Source organism: Eumetopias jubatus, unplaced genomic scaffold, assembly GCF_037043125.1.
Source record: "Eumetopias jubatus isolate StellerSeaLion01/CBP00866 unplaced genomic scaffold, mEumJub1_p1.0 scaffold_12, whole genome shotgun sequence".
NCBI lineage: Eukaryota > Metazoa > Chordata > Mammalia > Carnivora > Otariidae > Eumetopias > Eumetopias jubatus.
Genome location: NW_028274818.1, coordinates 48,977,835 through 49,001,266, shown reverse-complemented (window position 1 = coordinate 49,001,266; position 23,432 = coordinate 48,977,835). Strand labels below are relative to the sequence as shown.

Below are 23,432 nucleotides of genomic sequence, written 5' to 3'. Positions count from 1 at the left end.
TTAATACTATTTGAAAATTCTTTAACCTTTCTTTGTTTCTTTAAATTTTTTCTTTTCTCTCAGCAGCTAACACAGATACTTGATATACCACTTCTCTGCTTAGATTGACGTGGCGTGAGAGGGATCTACTCTTTGTTTCCTTGTAACTTACAACTTATATTGCCTCATACATACATGTGACTTAAGATAACAGTTTCTGCATCAACTAAATTTGTATTTCTGGAAAAAAAATTTCTTAACAATTAGAACAGCATTTCATGCCTCTTTCTTGTCCTCCTACCATTTTGCATTATTCTTATTTTCCTCCTATAATATTTCTTGCTATCCATATCCTTGAAGAAACAACTACTTTGGTTCAAGGAAAAACAACTGCCTGCAGTGTATTGTAGGACTGTTTTCTCTCCCTACTCTGACCATCTCTCCCCACAGTATATATTTTCATGTGATCTTCACGGTATCAGAGATAATGTTAAGTAGGTGCTATTAGTCTGAAGTTAGGTACTTTAATTCTAAATCTTTCTCAGATTTTATTAATTTAATAAATATTGAGTGCCCATCATTGCCAAGCAGTGGGGATCTCTATGAATAATAAAAACGTATGGAGATTATAGCCTTGTGGGTAAAACAGACATTGATTAATAATCTCAGAAGGAAATGTCCAAATACAAATGCAGGTGTAATAGATGCAGGAGAGGTTGTGAAGGCCTATAACAGGAAGATCTGACTGAGGGAGGTCAGGACAGCCCTCCCCCAGGAGGTAACCCTTGAACTGCAATCAGAAGCATGAGTAGGCAGGCGGTGAGGGGAGAAAGATCCTTCCACAGATAGAGGGAGCAATGTGCGCAAGAACCCTGTGGTGGGAAGGAAAGTGTCTAGGATGAAGGACTGAAAGGATTTAAGTTTGTCTTGCAGAGCAAAGCTGAAGGGGGGCACCTGGGTGGCTCAGTCCGTTAAGCATCTGCCTTTGGCTCAGGTCATGGTCCCAGGGTCCTGAGATCGACCCCCTCATTGGGTTCCCTGCTCAGCGGGAAGCCTGCTTCTTCCCCCCCCCCCCCCCCCACCGCTTGTGTTCCCTCTCTGTCTCTCTGTCAAATAAATAAAATCTTTAAAAAAAAAAAAAAAGAGGGAAGCTGAAGGGTAGGGACCAGGATATGTTAAGGAATTTTGGCTTGTTTTGTGTTGCTTTTTGTAAGAGTAGTGGGAAACCACTGAAAGGTTTTAACCAGGATGCCATAAATTTGTATTTTGAAAAGATTCTTTTGACTATAGCGAGAATAATGGTTTATATAGGGCCATAGTAGAGGTAGGTAGATGAATTTTGGAGGCTGTTGTAATACAGATGAGAAATAATAGTAGGTTAATTTAGGGGAAAAGGCAAGAAGTAGATAGATTAATATGTAGGAGGGAAAATCAACAAGACTCATGGATTGTATATTGAATGGTAAGAGGGGGATGGCTGAGGTTTGGGGCTTGAATAGCTGAATGGATGTGGTGCCCTTTATTAGGATAAGGAACACTGGAATTAGACCAGATTTTAAAGAAAAGACCATGGATTAGGTTTTATACATTTTGATTTTGAGAGCACAAAATGTCAAATTGAGTATATGAGTAGGTTGCTCAGTGGAGACAAGGTCTGAACTGGAGATATGATATGGTAACTGGGAATGATGATGTGCATGGTGAGAGGGGGTGCTAAGGACCCAGCTTTGAAAAACTCCCCAACATTTCGACTAGATAGAGAAGGTGTGATCAGAGAGGTTAGAGGAAACTAGAGTCTTTATTTTTAATGTTTTAAAAAAAGCCTTTAATAATAGCATTAGGAATCATCGTTTTTGTTTTTATTTTAAAATGCTTCCTTATTTTAAAAGATCATTGATTCCAACACTTGTCTGATAAAAATAATCTCCATTTGGCCTTTTGGACATATCTTTGTCTCTTCAACAAGAAGCAGTTGTGTACGTGTCAGGTGTGTCTTTGACTTTTACTACTTAGAAGGGAGGTAGTTTTTGCCACAGGAAGTGTTTCATTGGGAAGCAGATGTGCTCCAGTGATAGGAGATGGGAAAGGGATGTTTTGTTATTAATTAGTTAGCTTTGTATAAACAAAGACTTTATATTTTTGAAAGATGTCTTCTTCTAGTTAATAGAAATGGCTCCTATTTTTAAAGCTCTTCACAAAGCGATCTAAGAAGGTATGTACTTTCTTGTTCTAGTAACAAAACTCCAGAACTCTTTGTTAATTGTGGCATATGTCATGTCTTCTATTACAAAAAGGCATGTGGGATATATAGAATAGAATTTCAGTGTAGAAAAGGTATGTCTTAAGATAGGAAGTGATGGCAGACTATTTGTACACTGAAAAAGCTCAAGTTTTGCCTTTTCATCTCTGCTTGCTTCCCTTAGATGAAGTAAATCTGAAAGGACATTTTAATGAGAAAATGGTAGCCTATTTTAAACTTTAAAAAAGAAAGAATTTTAACACTACAATAACTGGACTTAATGTCACACTTATGCACTTCAAGTCTAAAATTTTCAGCTGTGTTCTTGGGAAGGCTAATTTGGAAAATGCTAATTTAAGGAGATTATAGAATCCTGAACTGGGAATTGGGATATGCATGGTTTTGTCTGTTTGTCTGTTTGTTTTGCTGTTATAACTAAGTAATAATGGACAAATCTCTTTGCTCTGGCCTTGTCTGATGATGTGAAAGAGTTGGTTAAGTTGATCTCTGATGACTTTTCTAGTTCCCTGTTCTCTAATTCAGATTCTTTGGGTTAATGTTAAGGCTTTTATTTTTGCTATTTGTAGATTTTCTGTATACCTATTTGTATAAAGCCTATATATATATATATATAAGTTTTATATATATATATAATATATATATATATAAGTTTTCTGCTTTCAAAAGGAGCAAAATACACATGCTCATTATAAAATTACATATGAAAATCTCAATAGATTTTATTGTTAAAAAAGAAAGTGACTAAAAGAAAATAGCAGCAAAGGAGACAAGAATAATGATTGGGAAAAGATAGTCTCTTCAACAAGTGGTGCTGGGAAAACTGGACAGCAACATGCAAAAGAATGAAATTGGACCACTTTCTTTACACCAAACACAAAAATAAACTCAAAATGGATTAAAGACCAATGTGACGGCTGAAGCCATAAAACTCTCCTAGGAAAAAAAACACAGGCACTAATCTTTTGGACATCGGCCTTAGCAACATCTTTCTAGATATGTCTTCTCAGGCAAGGGAAACAAAAACAAAAATAAACTATTGAGACTAGTCCAAAATAAAAAGCTTTTCTACAGCAAAGAAACCATTAACAAAATGACAAGGCAACCTACTGAATGGGCGAAGATAAAATTTTGCAAATAATACATATATACATATCTCCAGTATCTGTATATATATATATATATATATTTATATATATATATATAGGATATATGTATCCAATCAGGGGTTAATATCCAAAATGTGTAAAGAACTTATACAACTCAACCCCCAAACCCACAAATAATCCTTTTTTTTAACCCACAAATAATCCTATTAAAAATGGGCAGAGGACCTGAATAGACATTTTTCCAGAGAAGAAATGCAGCTGACCGAAAGACACATGAAAATTTGCTCAACACCACCAGTCATCAGGGAAATGCAAATTAAAACCGCAATGAGATTATTACTTATACCTGTCAGAATGGTTAGACTCAAAAACATAAGAAATAATGAGTGTTGGCGAGGATGTGGAGAAAAGGGAACCCTTGTACACTGTTAGTGAGAATGCAAATTGGGGCAGCCAGTGTGGAAAACAGTATGGAGGTTCCTCAAAAAATTAAAAATAGAAATACGTATGATCCAGTAATTCAGTACTGAGTATCTACATAAAGAAAATGAAAATACTAATTTGAAAAGATATATGCAATTCTATTTTATTACAGCATTACTTACGACAGCCAAGATTTGGAAGCAACCCAAGTATCCAATGATAGATGAATGGATAAAGAAGTGGTATATATATGTATATATAAAGGAATATTAATCATAAGAAAGAATGAAAATTGCCATGTGCAACAACATGGATGGACCTAGAGGGTATCACGCCAAGTTAAAAAAGTCAGAGAAAGATTAATACCTTACAATTGCACTTATATGTGGAATTTTAAGAAACGAATGAACAAAAGAGAGACAAAAACCAGATTCTCAAATACAGAGAACAGTTGTGGAGAGGGATGGGGGGATTCATGAAATAGATAAAGGAGATTAAGAGTACACTTACTATGATGAGCACTGAGTAATGTATAGAATTGTTGAGATACTGCACACCTGAAACTAATATAACACTGTGTGTTAATTATACTTCAGTTAAAAAAAAAAAATAGAGCCACTTCTCCTCTGCTGCTATTCTGCTTTCCAGTGGTAACGTCTCCTGTAGATTTTTACCTCCTTTTTACAGTTGACCCTTGAACAATGCAGAGGTTAGGGGCACCGACCCCTGTGTAGTCAAAAATCCACATATAATTTTTGACTCCTCCAAAACTTAACTAGTAATAGCCTACTCTTGACCAGAAGCCTTACTGATAACATATTTTGTGTATGTGTTATATACTGTTTTCTTACAATAAAAAATAAGATAGAGAAAATAAAATGTTAAGAAAATCACAAGGAAGAGAAAATACATTTACAATATTGTACTGTATTTATATTAAAACAACCCTGTGTATAAGTGGACCTGTGTGGTTATTCAGTGGTCAGTTGTGTATGGAAGGGGAGACGGAATACGTATCGTTCTGTTATCATGCTTGTTTTCAAAACCAGGGCTTGTACCATGTGCTTGATATTAAGGAGCGACTTGAGCATTGCGTGAACTTTGTGTTAGCTTATGCCATTCGTCTGAGAAACACTAGATGAACACAGAAAACTGTATCCACTTAAACTATACCACATAGGAAATACTCAGAAAGTACCCATGCCAACCAGCTAGCAGCTGCCTCAGTTCTCCACTGGGTTATGAGCCATGCCCACCCACCCAGGGTACTGCGGCTCTCTTTTAGATTGCAGGTAACCCTCCGTCCACTACTTCACGAAAAAGCAGAAGCTGCAACCCTTCTGACGCTCACTTCCACAGGCAAACTTAAAAGTTTTTTCAAACTAACCTTCCATATTTATTTTAGCACATTGGTGTTCCTGAACCTATTAACATGTATAAAATGGTCTACAGTTTGTATTAGCTTCTTATCTTTCTTATGTGTCATTGTTGCGGTTCCTTTGTGTGGCTCCCCAACCCCATCTTCCCCATAAGCTCTGTAGTTTTATTGTGCAATTTTGTATAGTGTGGTGATTTTTAGGAATACATGTCACATGATAGTAGAATTGACAATGATAATAGAATCTCAAGATCAAGAGAATCTCAGAAGTTGGTTCTATCTTTAAGCCTTAGACTTGGTAAAAATCCTCTTACTACATACCTATCTAACACCCTGTATACTTTTCCCTTCCTAATGTAAGTGTTTCCTGATCAATAGGCAGTTCCAAGAGGATAGGGACGGTGTTTGCCCTTTTTAAAAAAATTTTTTTTAAATTTACATTCAGTTAGCCAACATATAGTAAGTACATCATTAGTTTCAGATGTAGTGTTCAGTGATTCATCAGTTGCGTATAACACCCAGTGCTCTTTTTGTTCCTATAATCTTAATACAGTGCCTGATACATTGTAGGTGTTCAGTTACAATTTGAAATATCTATGCAGATGTAAGTACTTGCATATTTATTTAGAGAATTCACATGTTTCTTTTGACTTAGCAACCAGAATGGTTCCTAAAGCTGTGCTTTACATATTACATATTATTATTGTGAATATTTTAAAGTAGTTGATTGAAATTTGAGGTAGAAATGTTCTTGTACTGACACTTAAATCCACAGCTGATTTTTACAGTAGGATTTATAGTGAATGTGGTAATTCAGTGGTACTACTGTCATTGTTTCTAATTTCAAGAAACTATAAATCCTGTGAATATTTTCTTAAAAATTCATGAATTCATTATATATATTTTGAGAAATTCAGAAAATGTAGAGTGGTAAGTTATTGTCTTAAATTCAGATAAAAGATAAAACTTGGAGAAATAACTAACATAAATAATCTTAGGCTTTCATAATGATGCGATAACTGAAGCACTTGACTCAAACTTTAGCAGCTATGAGAGAGATGAGTCTTCTCCTTTAGCTATTCTTAGAGACTGTCACTTCCTCAGTCTATAGCTCTTTTGCTTTCTGATTTCTCTTGAATCTTTTTCTCTGTTATTTAGTATTTTCCAATTCCATATTCCTTAAATAAGGAAGTTTATGGTAAGAAGGTTTGTGGTACTTCCTCAAAAGAATTGAGTTGATGAGTTTAGAAACTATGATAATTATTTTTGCCTTACCTATTTAGTGTATAAAAGAATTTTCTAATTTAACGTTGAGTCTCACAATGTTGATTACAGGGCTCAAATTCTCCTACTGTGCAACTTTTCTCAAAATTATAGTCTTTTTAACATTTTATTTTTTTATTTGCAAGAGAGAGGGGGGAGATGGGTGGACTGAGCGGGGGGAGAAAGAGCACACTAATCGGGGTGGGGAGAGGCAGAGGGAGAGGGAGAAGCAGACTCCCAGGTGAGCAGGGAGCCCGATGCGCTGTTCTGGGCTTAATCCCAGGACCCCGGGATCACGACCTCAGCTGAAGGCAGATGCTTAACCAACTCAGCCACTCAGGCGCCCCCTCAAAATTATAGTCTTAATTTAATTTTCCATTGAGGTATTTTAATAGGGGATAATCTTGATTAATCTCCCTCTCCCATAAAACCTGTGGAACTAGATATTTCTTTATATTAGTCAAAAGATACTCTGAAATTGTCTCTACCTGTATTATAGACCCAAACGAAATTGTGGAATTAAAAATTTTACTTGTTCAATATTTTATTTTGATGTAATTTCAAACCTATAGAAAATTTGCTAGAATGCAAGAAACTCTCATATACCCTTTACCTACATTCAGTAATTATGTACATTTTGCCCCATTTGCTCTATCATATTTTATCTACTTTGCTATGCATAGTTTTTTCTTGAATCATTTGAGAGTAAGTTGGAAACATCATGTCCCTATGTCCCTAAATACTTCTGTGTGAATTTCTTAAGAATAAGGACATTCTCTTTTGCAATCTTAAGGAAAATTATCAAAATCAAGAAGTTTAATGTTGATATGGTTCTGTTATCTAATCCATAATCCATGTTCTAGTTTTGTCAGTTGTCCCAATAGTGTCCTCTATAGCTATTTTTTTTCCCAGTTCAGGATCTAATCCAAAATCATGCATTGCTTTTAATAGTCTCTTTTCAGTCTCCTTTGAATTAGAAACAGTTTCATAGCTTTTCTTTGATTTTCTTGACCTTGACATTTTTGAAGAAAGGACAGTTTTGTAGATCTTTAATTTGAGGTTATCTGATATTTCTTGTGATTAGATTAGATCTAGGTTTTGCAGAATAAGACACAAGTATGTATCCTTCACAGTTCAACATATCAGGAGGCACATAGGTGTTAGTTCTAGTATTAGTATATATGTATGTATTCATTCATTTATTCATCCATCCATTCTTTTTTTTTTTAAAGGTTTATTTATTTGAGAGAAAGAGAATGGGGGGAAGGGTCAGAGGGAAAAGCAGACTCCCTGCTGAGCAGGGAGCCCGATGCGGGACTCGATCCGGGGACTCCAGGATCATGACCTGAGCCGAAGGCAGTCGCTTAAGCAGCTGAGCCACCCATGCACCCCCAACCATTTATTCTTTTCGATGTGTTTACTCCTTTCCTCAAGCCTAAAATGCACAGTGGTTTCAGAATTGATAACCTGTAACACTGGCTAAGCAAACCTACTAACTAAAAGTTCAGTATTGCTTATAATTTTTAAGGTAAAATTTATGGAAAAATGCATAAATGTTTTTTTAAAAATAATTTATTTGGTGGGGGGACAGAACATGCACATGCACAAGCGGGAGGAGGGGCAGATGCAGAGGGAAGGAGAGAATCTCTAGCGGACTCCATGCTGAGCATGGAGCCCCGATGTGGGCTCCATCTCACAACCCTGAGATCATGACCTGAGCCAAAATCAAGAGTCAGATGCTTAACCAACTGAGCCACCGAGGTGCCCCCCAAAATACATAAATCTTAAGCGAATACTTGGGTGGGTTTTTATAATTACATAAACCCACATTCCTATCTCTATCAGGACTTAGAAAGTTTTCATCACCCCAGAAAGCTTCCTGGTGCCCCTTTCCTGTTAATAGTGTCCTCCACCACTGACAACTGCTTTTTTGACTTTTTTTTTTCCATTATAGATTAGTTTATCCTGTTTTAAAACTCTATAGAAATGGAATCATACAGCATATACTCTTCTGTGTCCAGTTCCGTTTTGTGTCATAATATCTGGGATATTCATCTACATTTTTCTTGTTGTTGTTAATAGTTCATTCTTTTTCTGGCTGAGTAGTACATCATTGTATGAAAATACCACAGTTTGTTTATCCATTCTACTGTCATGGGCATTTGGGTTGTTTCCAGTTTGTGGCTGTTCTAAATAAAGCAGCTGTGAACATTGAAGTACAAGTATATATATTTTCATTTCTCTTGAATAAATGCCTATGAGTGGAACTTCAGGGTGATAGGGTAGATGTAGGTCTGTCTTTGTAAAGAAAATGTCAAATTTGTCTCAGAGTAATTGAACCACTTTATGTTCCTATTAACCAGTTAGGAGTTTTCTGGTTGCTCCACATCCTCACCAATACCTGTGTTCTTAGCCCTTTAAATGTTAGCCATGCTATTGGATGTGAGTGATATCTCATTATAGCTTTAATTTGCATTTCTCTAATTACTAATGAGGTTGAGTACTTTTTCCATTTGAAACCCCTGTTTTCAGGAGTTTATGAGCAGACATTTGAAAAAAAAATTAACCAGCCAAAAACTTGGCATTCATGATCTTGGTTCCCTATAAGGTACTTGCTTTAACAAAATTTTGAATAGTCAGCTCTTTTTTTAAAGTTGTAAGCACAAAGAAGAGTAAAGGAATTTCTTTGTTTAAACAGTTAGGGAATATATTTCCAGACAGCTTATCCCAACCAGATTTACAAAGCAAACTTTCCCCTTCTAGAAGTCATCTAAATATGTATGTTCCTGTGGTCCAGTTCCCACAAGACTTTGCTTTTCCTTTGCTGTAGTTCATAGCAAATATCCTCTGTCCCTGTTCTCTTTTTTGTCCATTTATGCTTTTAAAATTCTCCCTAGTATATTTTATTTTTAAAATGGCTTTAAATTTTGGCATTCCTTTGCTCATTTTTCCTCCTTCTTGTAGTGCCTACTTGAACAAAACAGTATATGACTTTACCTATTGATTGAAAAACAGTATTAATTTTGAGAGAAGTTGTGGTTAAAAATAGCAGTGATTTTCTTGAAATTAAATTTCTGAAATATAGACTTTAGAAACTACTCTGAAGAGTTGTCACTTAAAGGGCAGGCTTTTAGGCAAGTGTGGATGTCAGCTTGAGTACTTTCACAATCTGTTTTTAACCCACTATCATTTGCATGGTGAACACTTAACTGCTATTGGTCCATAAAGGTGTTTGTGGGTTTTTTGTCGCTTTTATTTCACTTCTCATTTTCTTTAAAATCATTTCCTGAAAACTTAGTACAGAACTGTAGCCTACAGCAGGAAGCGAGATGATCTTCTGGAAATCTTTACTTTTGCTACACTCTGAAGATTATTTGCTTCAGGCAAGAGATTTTTGGGTGCTGCTGAAATTTCGGAGATCTGGGAAAATGGGGTAATAACATGACACCAGCTCTTAAGCAGCAACATCTGCTGTGGTTCAAAGCCACACAAAGAAAGCTGCTTAAGCAGTTGAATATTTTGGACTGCACGGACAAGTGTGGTTCGACTGCAAATACTGCAGAGTAGAGGAAACTTAAAGTTTTAGAGAAGTTGTTAAAAAATGGAGTCGTGGAAGATGAGCATCTTTAAAAGACAGACATCACTTTGTCCTCCAAGCTATGGAAGATCTTTGTCAGAACCTGCTTATGCAAATGCAGAGATAGGAACAAGCTTAAAGAGCTATCCATGGCGTGGTCCAGTGAAAAGCAAGAGGAAGAAAAATGAACATGCTGTTTCCAATCTAGGAAAACCACTGGGTGCTTATCGGTGGCAAAGACATCCCAGCTTTAGGTGGAAAGGGGGCAAAAGGGAGAGGTTGGAGACTAATAAGAAAGACTTGGATGAACCGCAACAAAAGGTCATGCCAAAGATGGTTGGCAATAATGCTTCTTCCTCTGCTAACGAGGTCCTTGGAACATCAACAGAGAAGCTGAACCTGGTCAACACTCAGTCACTTCGGGTTCCATTCACCAGATCTATTTCAGAGCCAGAACCCCGCTGCAATATCAGATTTGTTAGACCGTGGCCGACTTCAGGGAGGCCAGAGGAGTCTGAGCAGCAGGGATATTTCATCCGTGGCATTTTCTCTACTCTTTCCAATGGCTTCTCCAGGATGCTGAGTCTAAAAGGAGAATCAACCAATGAGCCAGTAAGAGAAGGTATATTGTGATGAATAAGGGGAGAAAAAAGGGATGGCTCAATTTTAATTACTATTGGAATTTTAATTATTTGTGTTTTATAATAAGATAACCCATTGTATTTGTTCAGTATAAGACAAATTTATTTAATTTGTATAATTTTTAACAAGTGATAAATACTACTCCAGAAGTCCTCTTTCAATGAATGATAGTAAATAATAGTAAAGAATAGATTTGGTTAAATTAAAGAATTTTTTTTTTATATGTTATACTCTTGAATTCTACTTTGGAGCCTGTGTGAAAAGGGTTTTGTTTGTTTTGCTTTGTTTTTTAACCCTGATTTATCTCCATTGATATGCTTTTGCAAGTTAAATGAGATTTAGAGGAGAAATAATCAAATAATTTCCTCATGCGAAAGTTGAGAATTAAACAATTTCTATTATTATCTTTTCATAAAAACTAACAAATACTAGAACTATTTAGAGCAGAATTGTATTGATAGCTTTTAATTGGTTGGAATTTGATTTGCTTATGTCATAAAAATCCATAATTTGAATATGGAAGCAAGAGATGCAAATCTTGAATTTGTTCAGGTGACAATATAGAAGCTTGTGTTTGATTCATTTCAGACAAAAGAATCATCAATTGCTTTTAAAACCTCATTTAGGACTTGTTTAAATTTAAAAATGTTTTTTATTAATCGTAGCATTGTTAAATCCAAAAAAAGAACTCTTAAAAGTTTTATGTGATTGCCTTGGAAATGATTGACCTTATCTGCTGAACTATTTCAGTTATGTGTTACAACCCATGTTTGTTTGTTTGTTGTTTTTGGAAACCTCAGCACTGAAACTCTGATAGTATCTCCATCCAGTTGAGGTCATTTTTGGACAAGCTCTTGCTATTAGAATAGTTTAGTTTATCTTTACTGTAAGGTTGACCACATCACGAAAGTTTAAACTCTTTAGAAAATTATGGGAGTTGTTGAAGAATTTTGTTTTTGGAGTACAGTTTAGTTTCTTTTAAAATGAAGATGGAGAATGCAAAAGGGTGACATATCACTGAAAAGAGTTTTCCAAATATATGTGTGCCAGTAATTCAATATTCCTCCGAAACCTTGTCCTCCCTAGATTTTCTTTTGCTCAGTAAATTTTAATGATACTATTAAAATTTTCTTCTTACCCTTGGCTTATAAATAATTACCAAGAGTAAAATATTTTTGATGTGCCTGTATTAACATTCTGTTGAAATTTTTGGAAAACTAGGTTGTTGGATTTTCTTGGATGCCAGTATGTGTGCTTCCTTGTCAGGTGATGACAGGATGATGTAAAGGAGTGTTAAAGGAAATTAAGAGTTTGAAATAAATTCTTAGGATCAGTGCCTCTCAATAGTTAATATGTGTGCATTTGATGAAAGAAAGCTATTACGGTTTGGGGGGGTTTAGGGTTTTTTTAAATATTTGTGTTGATAAAGATTTTGGGCTTTTGTAGTTAACTTTCAGTTTCTAGTAAATTTGCCAAGCTGTTGTCTGCCTAGTATGTGTGATGTGCTCAAAGACTCTGTCCCTACTTTTTATACATTTATGGTTTATTTAAGGAGATACAAAATACTCTGTATTATATTCCTAATATATTTCCTAATATTCTTCATCGCTTATAATTTTAGAGTAATTATACATGTAGAAGCATAAACTGTTTAAGGTGCTATTAGAAGGGATTTCAAGTCCAATAATTAAAGAACAGTACACAGTATTCTTTCCAGTCAGATCAATAATTTTTATTAAACAAACACTGTGATATCCCGTAAGCGCTTCACCAGTGAAGATTCAAGCTCTTAAAACTGAAATATGCTATTTAATACAAAGATTGGAGCTCATTCTTGTCTGGAGATCTCCTTTTCTCAGTGAGCAGTAGCTCCCACCCAGCAGAGAGTCCATGTTCATGCTTTTCTAACCTTCTGCAGGTGTTAACCTTCCTGCATTTCTCATTCCCCACAAGAGTGGCCCAAGAGACCTGAATTCTACTTCCACCTATGCCAGTTATCATCTGTGAAGTTTCATCTCTGAATCTGTCTTTACACTTTGTGGAATAGTAATTCCTTCCTCACAAGTGATAGATGAAATTTGAAAATGCTATGTACATTATAGTTTACATAACATCTATTCACAGATGCCATGTGAATAAAAAGTGTTGTCATCAGGGTTGCTATTATAGTATTGTAGCAAGGTATGGAATATTAAACCATAGATGTCTTTAAGACTGTGTTAAGAAAATCAGTATATTTCTTAATTTGAAGCCCACTAGTGTTTGTTACTTTTCTTCCTCAATATGAACTGCAAGATGCAAGAGGCATTAAGTAATGTCGTTTGTATTTAAAGCATGTAAAACAGTGTTTGGCACATAGCATTTGTTCGATATATATTAGGTCCTGTTTCTGTTAAGAAAATGAACTTACATTGATAGAGTTTTTTTTTAATGGGAAAGAGAGAGAGGATACCTGATTGTTGAATGTTAAAATTAACAAATGTAAGTAAATTGCAATGTTCTAGTCTTAAATTCTGTGTACCCACACTTGTTCTGAGCATGTGTATGTTCTGATCATAAATAAGCTTCTTGTGCCCTAGCTGACCATAATTACCCTCATGCTTAAAGCAGTGAAATATATCATGCTCAGGGTCCCTAACCACTTTAAGAGAGAGAGGCTCAAAGTCTTCACTACTATTCCATGTTCAACCCCCCAGTTGTGCAATATATATTCCTTTAGCTGATGTAGGTCAGATAATATGTAGGTCAAATGATACAATATAAAAAATACAACTTTACTTTTTATAGCTAAAAGTAATTCCATCTGCTTTGGGCCCATGTCTAAGCATGAGTCAACATGTTTGCAATAGTGGAAGTAAATTGAAACACCCAGTAAGAGAGGAGTAACTATAAGCCCATCACAGCATATCAAATCAACAGAATATCATAGGGCCTACTAGTTGCCACTTACTAGCTATGTGAAACTTAGAAAAAAATCATGTAATTGTAAACATGCATGGCATGTAAACTCTAAGTTACTAGGAGACAGTTTCATTCCTAAATTGTTTTTCTTCCTCTGTCAGTAGGTAGATATAGGAATGAAAGCTTAAAAAAAAAAGTAGAAAAGGAAATTAAATATACCCCATGTAGTTCTCTCTTTCTGATTACAGTGTATGTATGGTTAAACTGATATTATTTATAATGCCATAGTAATAAGAATATTCTCTCCCCAGTGTTAATTATGTTTTTAAATACCCCTAACTTGGGAATTAGAAGACTATTTTTTTCTAGATAATTTTCTTTTAATATGCTCATTCAATTTTTAAACAAATTTTTCATTAAAAAATCCTATTGGAAAAGACCCTATACATTAATTCAGCAATTGTTTATTGAGTTCCTAAGACACTGTTCTTAGTGCTGGGAATATAGCACATTATTTTATTAAGTAACTAGCAGCTTCCTCGTTTATTCTAGGAAATCATTAACCAAATTAGAAAAAATAAAAGTATTGTAAGTTTCTAAGATGTACATCTAATAAATAGTGGTGAGGATTAATTAGTATAAGAACTTATATAGTGCCTCAGATCTCTATAATTGGACCTTCTATTTACTCTTCATTATAAATTAAAAGAGATGTTTGCAAAATACAGAGAAATATGTTACTTTCTGCCATTTCTCATAAGAATCACTGCATTTCAGGGATGCCTGGGTGACTGAGTCGGTTAAGCGTCTGCCTTTGGCTCAGGTCATGATCCCAGGGTCCTGGGATCGAGTCCTGCATCGGGCTCCTTGCTCAGCAGGGAGCCTGCTTCTCCCTCTGCCTGCCACTCCCCCTGTTTGGGTGCGTGTGCTCTCTCTGAAAAATAAATAAATAAAATCTTCAAAAAAATTGCTGCATTTCAGCTATTTAGTGTAACACCTTGCTAGGATGTTAGCTGTTAATATTTGCTATTAATTAGCTATTAATATTAGCTATTTATATTTGCAGTATTAATATTTGCATATTGTATATTAATATGTACCAAATTATTCTTTTCTACATGACTTCAGCATATGTTTAAAATATTCTGAGTGTCTGTGTTTAAAAATGTTTCATGGAGTTTCTCGTTTCACAGATTTTTCTATTTCTGTAAGCAGTAAGGTTTTTTTTTCCCCCTGCAAAATCAAATAAACTTTCCTCCAATTATAAAAGTAAAAAATCATTGTATAAATTTTTTCAGAGAAAAATATAAGGAAGACCATTAATACAGGTCATAATCCATAGTAAAAAATAAGGATTTTAATTTTTAATTAAGTAAAATTTCTAATTTTATTTTCAGGTACCAAACAGGTCAATGAGAGTTATGTAATATACTGCTTTGTCCTTATGTTGGAGTTAGATCTGAGGTTAAATTCTGGCTCTTCCTCTTTTTAGCTGTGAAGGAGATATAAGTTACCTAATTCTGTTGTCTTTATAAAAAAAAAATAGAGCTATCCCCAAGTGTCCACCAATAGATGAATGGATAAAGAAAAAGTGGTGTATATATACAATGGAATATTACTGAGCCATAAAGAGAATGAAATCTTGCCGTGTGTAGCAACATGGATGGAGCTAGGGAGAATAATTCAATCAGAAAAAGACAAATACCATATGATTTCACTCATGTGGAATTTAAGAAACAAAACAAATGAGGAAAGGGGGGAAAAAAGGAGAGAGAGATAAACCAAGAAACAGACTTTTTTTTTTTAAAAGATTTTATTTATTTATTTGACAGAGACACAGCAAGAGAGGGAACACAAGCAGGGGGAGTGGGAGAGCGAGAAAAGCAGGTTTCCCACAGAGCGGGGAGCCCGATGCAGGGCTCAATCCCAGGACTCTGGGATCATGACCCGAGCCGAACGCAGATGCTTAATGACTGAGCCACCCAGGCTCCCTGAAACAGACTTTTCATTATAGAGAACAAACTGGTGATTACCAAAGGGGGGGTGGGGGGTGGGAATGGGTGAAATAGGTGATGGGGATTAAAGAGTACACTTAATCATGATGAGCACTGGATAATGTGTAGAACTGTTGAATCACTTTATTTTACAGCTGAAACTAATATAACACTGCATGTTAACTATACTGGAATAAAAATTAAAATTTAATAAAAGACAATAGAGCTGTAATATAGATGCTATGAAGTTGTAACAAATATTAAATGAGATAATATGTGTCAAGTGCTTTGCTGAACTTACAGTGGGAGCCCAATTAATAGTAGCTTTAGGGGCACCTGGGTGGCTCAGTGGGTTAAGCATCTGACTTTGGCTCAGATCATGATTTCAGGGTCCTGATTTTGAGCCCTGGCTCAGCAGGAAGTCTACTTGTCCCTTTCCCTCTGCTCCTCCCCCGTTCATCCTCTCTCTTTCTCAAATAAATAAATAATTTTTTTTTTTTAAATAGTAGCTTTAAAATAAAAATAAAGCCATCTGTTCATGAGGATACATCCTGGAGTCTTCTTGGAGTAGATTTAAGAAATGTTTCAATCTTAATTGTACATTTATAAACCTTTTTTCTTTTTCTTTCTTTCTTTCTTTCTTTCTTTCTTTCTTTCTTTCTTTCTTTCTTTCTTTCTTTCTTTCTTTCTTTCTTTCTTCTTTTCCTTTCCTTTCTTTCTTTCTTTCTTTTCTTTTCTTTCCTTTTTTTTCTTTTCTTTTCTTTCTTTCTTCGATTTATTTATTTATTTGAGACAGAGAGCAAAAGAGCAGGTGGGGAGGGAGAGAGAAAAATCTCAAGCAGATTCCCCGTAGAGCACAGAGCCCGAGATGGGGCTTGATCTCATAACCTGGAGATCATGACTCCAGCTGAAATCAAGTCAGATGGGACTGAGCCACCAGGTGCCCCAATCATTTCTTTTTTTAAGATTTTATTTTTTAAGTAATCTCTACACCCAATGTGGGACTCGAACTCACAACCACGAGACCAAGAGTTGCATACTCTACCGACCGAGCCAGTCAGGCACCCCTATAAATCATTTCTTAATATAACCAGTTTTGTCTAAGTGATATTTTCTAAATATGTTCTCAAATTCTGGGAGTACTTTATTTTAGCTTCTTACTTACTAACTGCTTAGTCAGTAGAAGAACCATTGCAATGTTTTTTACAATATGTGGACGTCCCACCCAAGAGCTGTGTGTGTGTATGTACACTTCTATTTGTTCATGACTTCTTTAATTTTTCCATCAGGATTTTGAAAATGTTTTTAATAAAAGAAAAAACCATCACATATTTTATACTTGTGATTGAGCTCTGTTTTTATTGCATACTTTACAGTTAATTTTAAAGATGATAATGAAGTATGTAGATTTTTGTACTGAGCTGTATTTTATTACTGATTATTTATCTGATATTTAAAATCAGCATCCCTTATTTTAGAAGCATAATGTTTAAGGGGATAGAAAATCAGTCTTTGGAGACATGAAGACCTGTTTCTGAACTCTGTACGTCATCAGTAATAGTACTACAATAAATATCAATAAAAAATATTGGTTCAGGTCATGATCTCATTTTTCTTATCAAAAAATATTGATATTTACTGTAGTACTACAAATAAGTAGGCAAGTGGATGAGTTAGTTCATTTAAAAATCAGACCCATTAATAACAATGGGTCGGAGTGAAGAATGATAATTAAAATGATTAAAAATATTTTTAAATTCTGGCTCTGTCACTCATTAGTAATGTGATCTTGGGCAAATTACTTTATCTCTCAGAGGCTCAGTTTCCTCATTTGTAAGATGAAGTAATATATGCTTTGTAGGTTATTGTGGGGATTAAATGAAATGGGCTATGTATAGTCTATAGCACAGTGCTTGTCAAGTAGTAAGAGCTCAGTGGAAGTTAATAATGCTCAGTGATGTATTGGAGCCAGCTTGCAGAAGCCAGTCTATTAATGTGTATCTATCCTCAATTGCCATGTAATGACGTTGCACTGATACCTTCAAATTAACCATGGTGGTTATTTGAGATACCTCAAATACCTCAGAAATGTTGCAAATCAAAAGATGGTAATGGTTGTGGGTGGTAGTGTTTCAAAAGTGGTAGCTGTTAAATTTTTAGCAATGTACCACTGGTAACACCTATTATTATTTAAATCCTTAGAGTTAATAACCAGTATTACAAAAAATAGGATTTTGACTCTAGATTTAAATATGCTTCTCACATTAAGAAATTTTATATTTGATTATTTATTTATTTATTTTAAAGATTTTATTCATTTATTTGATGGAGCGAGAGAGCACAAGCAGGGGGAGCAGCAGAGGGAGAGGGAGAAGCAGGTTCCCTGCCGAGCAGGGAGCTCGATGCGGGGCTCGATCCCAGGACCCTGAGATCGTGACCTGAGCTGAAGGCAGATGCTTAACCATCTGAGCCACCCCAGATGCCCCTATATTTGATATTTTAGAGTATCAATCGAAGTTGACTACTGAGTTGTATTAAATAGGTATCTATTGAGACGTATTGTTCTTATCATTCTTTTTCCTGTTACTTAACTAACATTGAAATGTCTGGGATAACCTACGGTGGACAATTATTTTAAGGTGTTTTTTGCTGAGGTATGCTAGCACTTTTTGCTAAGATCATTTTTTGTTTAGTTTTGTTTTGGTAAGTCACCTGTAACTATGTTCCTACCTCTCAGATTACACAGTAATGTTTTTTGGATCTTATTATCAAGTGATTATGAGATCAGAACTGTGTATTGCTTTTTTAGCCCCTTGAATAAAATGTAATCCTCTTCTAAATATTAGAATGTAAATAACGCTGTAGAAATTATCTCTAGTGGGGGCGCCTGGGTGGTTCAGTCAGTTGAACATCTGGCTCTTGATCTCAGCTCAGGTGTTGATCACAGGGTAGTGAGTTCAGTTTCCACGTTAAGTGCCAAGCCCAGCGCCTAGGGGGGAAGAATTATCTCTAGTGAATTCATTCATGGTGCTTTTATTATTTAGCAATTTTACTTTGAAATGATTTAAATTTTTGCAGTCATTATTATTGATAACTTTTTCTGCTTGTTTTTCATTTTGGTACTTTATGTTTTTAAAATTATTTTCACCTGGATTTCTGGTTCATTAATATGTGCTAAGTACCTCCAATGTTAACAAAATGAGTAATTATTTTTGCCTCATACTTAAGTAAATCCAACTAATATAAAAATTCAAGCTAATTATTAGGTATAATTGATAAAAAAAACTTACTTTTATTTATTTCCCTTATTGAATTTGTACCAAAGGTTCCAATGAAGCTATTCTTGAAAGTAAAATTTTCTTGTTCTTTTTGTCTCATGCTTAAATGATCAGATTTCACTCTTTCCGTGTGGTTTTGCAATTTCTGAGCAATTTGACAAATAAAATGAAAAAAGTATGTGCTTTATGTGCAAAGACTTTCCTTAACAAATAACTGGCTAGCTTGACTTTTTTGGCTAAAACAAAGTATTTAACTTATATTCACCAAGTCGTTGAGAAATAAATGTATAAGAGAGAGCCCAGTATCCTAAGTAATAAAATTTCTTAGCCAATTTATTTATTTATCTGAAATATCCTAGTCCATTTCCTAAAAAAAAGATTATTTAGCTGTTAACCCAATTTCTGGCTGCCAGTATCTTTTTTCATGCTAAATTCCTGGAAATTTGAGTTGTTGAGCCTTTCATTACCAAGCCCTGAGATAATCAGAAGACATTCTTTGTTGAGATATTAGGCAAAGGATCCAGTCCAGTGTGGTCAATGGTAGTTAATGGTGACATCAACCATAGAGTAGTTTTTTTAGACTATCCCTAATCTTGAGTGCTGAGCCACCTCTAACCTAGGATAGAATTTATTTCTTCATAGGTAATCTGTTGGTTCACTTAGGGGTATGATGCCATAAACTTGTACCTGTCCCTCAGTGTTAGATTTTGCTATTAATCTCAGTTTCCAAAATTAGAGATTCTAATGTTAGGGCCTAGGCTAAAAACGAGTAGAATTCTCAATTAACCATTCTAAAACTTGCCTTGTCATCCAAGAAGTATTTTTTGATGTATGTTGCAACTGGGTCAATTTTTTACTCCTCAGTCCTTTAAAAATGAGTTGTTCCTTGGTTTACTAGTAAAGTCTTAAGAAACAAGAAGCAAACAACAATAATAACAAAACAAAGGATTCAGTTTTAGTTTTAAATATTGTGATTAATAATTTATTTCACTGGCTGAAACTTTATGGTGTGATTTATACCAAACACTAGTTGTCTCTGGCATTTACCTTAGAGCGAAAATTTCTTAATGTAACTGGATCTGGATCTTCAGTGTTGACTCCCCCTTTTTTTCCTTCATCACCAGCAACCAAGGGTGATACAGAATGAATGTAGCCCATCATCCATGTTCTAGTAGTTTACAACATGGTGAGGAGGCGGATATGTAAAAAATAACACAGTCTCTGACAACATGTCATTTGAAATAGGTTTGGATTAATAAAAGTCTCCCAAGTAAAGGAAAGGAATTAGGGGTATTCTACAAAGGGAACAATGTGAGTGTCAGGAGTATATCTAGGGAATGGTGAGAAGTTCACAAAGTGAAAAACATAGAGGGTGGGAATGTGAGTACATGTGACTACAAAGGAAAGCGAGTTAGTGTTCAAAGAGTTCTATGCTGAACACCAAGCTAAGGCTTTTGGATTTCAAAGGTAACAGATTTTAGAGTAGGAGATAAGTTTCATTTTTTGGAGGACAATTTTATGTCAGCATGGATGATGGACTGATGATGAAGAGATACAATTGTGTCAGAGTTTAAGTAAGACATAATAGAAGCCTAAATTAAAGAAGTGTCAAATGAGGGTAGAAATTCCAGTAAAAAGGCATTCCTGAGATGGATAGAATTTCTAGAATAATTCAGAAGGCAAATAGGGATCAATAATAACAAGGTTTATAGATTTGGAACATGATGACATTTTTAACTGAATTTGAGAATAAAGAAGTAGAGCAAGTTTAAAGGGGGAAGCAGTGAATATGTGTTTAGTAATTTCTAAATGTTTGGTTTTTCTGAGTACTTTATATTCATTTATCTGGTTTACTCCTCTGAATAATCCTGTGGGTAGTTGGAAGAATTCTCCTTTTAAAAGTAAGGAATTAGAGAATCAGAAAAGCTCCATACATCTCTAAGCCTGCCCAGCTAGTAAGTGGTAGATCCCAGGTCTCTCTGACTTCAAGCCCCTCTTCTTACCTCTCCATTTTGTGGCTTTCTGAGCATATGATGTCTGAGAAGTTTTCAGGAACCTGGGAGTATCTGCCCATTGAGCACTGAGAAATAATGGGGCAACAGTTCAACAGCAGAGATCGGTTTCTATGTGAAGATACATTTGGGAATCATGAGCACATGGATGCTGAAGCCACAGGAGTGGATGAAATCACTCAGGCAGGGGCTGTGGGGGTAGTGAGAGTGTCAAGGCTAGCACCCTGACCTTGGCACATCTGGCCATCTTATTTGAGGCTAACCAGAGCCTATTAGCAGAGCCACTCAACTTTTGTGATTATTGATTAGGAGTTTACCCATTGTGTTGGCAGGCTTACTATTCTTTCTTTTATACACACACATATACCTTATTTATTTTTATTTAACAGCTTTGTTGAGATATAATTTACATACCATACAGTTTATTCACTTAAAGTATACAACTCAACTGAACTTTTGAGTTATGGTAACATATACATACCATAAAATTTACCATTTTAATCTTTTTAAGTGTAGAGTTTCAGTAGAATTAAGTACATTCACATTTCTGTACAACCATCACTACCATCCATCTCTGAGTATTTCATCTTCCCAAACTGAAATTCTGTATCCATTATACAGTAACTCCCCTTTCTTCTCTCTCGCCAGTCCCTGGTAACCAGCGTACTTTCTGTCTGTATGAATTTGACTACTCTAGGTAGCTCATGTATGTGGAATCACAATGTTTTCCCTCTCGCACAATTTAATTGTTTTAGTATATTCAAAGAGTTGTGTAACCACACTGCAATAAATTTTATAACATGAAAAAAGAAACTATTTATTAGTAGTCACTTTCCAATTGCCCACCACCTTACCCCAACCATAGGTAACTACTAAAGTATTTTCTGTCTCCGTAGATGTGCCTGTAGATTTCATATAATGGAATCCTATAATATGTGGCCTTTTGTGTGTGGCCTCTTATTAGTATAATGTTTTCAGGGTTCATCTATGTTATAGCATCTGTCAGTACTTCATTTCCTTTTATGACCAAATAATATTCTGTTATATGGATATAATACATTTTGTTTATATATTCATCAGTTGGTAGACATTGGCTTGTTCTACTTTTTGGCTATTATGAATTAAATTGCTATGACCATTCATAAACAAGTTTTTACATGGACCTATGTTTCATTTCTCTTGGGTATTTACCCTTGTATTTTGTAAAGGATCTATCCTATGTCCAAAATAAGGATGTGGTGTTTTGAGACTTTTAATCATATTCAGTTTTCCATTTTTATCTAAACATGTTACAGTCTTGCTATTTGATTCATGTTTCATATCTGTGTGTTCATTTAATAAATGTGCAAGATATTTATAAGATTTTAGTCTTAATTTGAGTACTTTGAGTAATTATCAATTTCCAACACCTGTGGTTTTCATCGTGATCTAGTGTTTCCCACTGGTAGCTTGATTAATGAATGTGGCTATTTGTCTTCATTGCCGGGATGATTGTCATATTTTTATCTGCCTGAGGCAGTTTTTAGTCAATTTCTCATGCTCAAGGCTGGTATATCTTTGTGAGGAAGCAAAGAGAAGAGTAAGATGAGTAATGACTCTGAATCTTTGATTATGAAACCCTATCCATATGAGTAACAGGTTCTTAATGACTGAGCTTGAGTCAGTAAACCACAGGCATTTTTTCCTGCCATTCTCATGTGAATTTTCTCATTGAGGTATCCTTAGTCTCTTAGTATCTAATATATGGATTTGATGATGATTATTTATTCACTTGCTTTTACAAAACAGAAATTCTGTGTTCTGTCCATTTTCACCAAAATGTCAAAATAGTTTGAGGCTTTAAGGGATACCATACAGTTATAACTCAGCACAGTATATAACCATAACCTTGGCCAAAATAAAGGGTATTTTGAATGCTATGTGTGTGGTTTGTTGTTCTGAAGAAAAGTGGTATCTGGTGGTTAGAACATATGAGTTGCTGTCAGCATTTGTGGGTTTATTCCCAGATCTAAGCTTTTTTAAAAGAGAGGCAGAGCCCATGCCTGGTATATGTTTAGTACAGTGTTTTATATACTACAGATGTAGAGTAAATACTAGTGATGATTTTATACTACTGGCAGAATAATATACAGCAAATTACTGACAATAAATGTAAAATAATGATCACTGGTCATGGGTATTTAGTGATTCCATTCTTCAAATTTTCTTTGAGAAAGGCATGATTAACATTCCCAAGTAGTAGTGATGGTATTTTAAGCAACTTATAATGAACCTTTTTTATTCAAAGTGTTTAGACATTGCTCTCTATCCAAGGGACTACTGAAAACTCTACCTTTTGGAACTCATCCATTTCACAGTAGAACTTACCAGAATCATAGAGTAAGGAACATTTTTAAGAAAGTGTGATGATTCTAATGTGTGGAGACTAGGCATTGATATTCTAGTATTAATGTTTTATTTACCTCCATCCTCTTGACAGCATCCTAAAGCAGGAGTTTTAAACAATAAACCTTCTTGTAATATTATTTGTCCTTGAGTTGGATGGAGGTGTGCTGCTTTTAAAATAAGGTAATAAAGGTCCCTTTCTAGTTTATTAAAAACAGATCGATGGCATTTAAA

General features: G+C 35.0%; 1 protein-coding gene across 7 annotated transcripts in view; it reads left to right on the top strand.

The window, feature by feature from the left end:
• RASAL2 (RAS protein activator like 2) overlaps nt 1-23,432 on the top strand; it is a 349,893-nt gene that overhangs the window by 106,449 nt on the left and 220,012 nt on the right. For 3 of the 7 annotated variants that reach the window (XM_028092074.2, XM_028092073.2, XM_088016939.1), the window contains exon 1: nt 9,703-10,608. The exons of the other annotated variants lie outside the window; for them this stretch is intronic. In XM_028092074.2, the coding sequence (XP_027947875.1) occupies nt 10,011-10,608 (598 nt within the window). In that variant the 5' untranslated portion in view covers nt 9,703-10,010. Of the gene's footprint in view, nt 1-9,702; nt 10,609-23,432 lie in introns of those variants that run through there. 7 annotated transcript variants of the gene reach the window in all.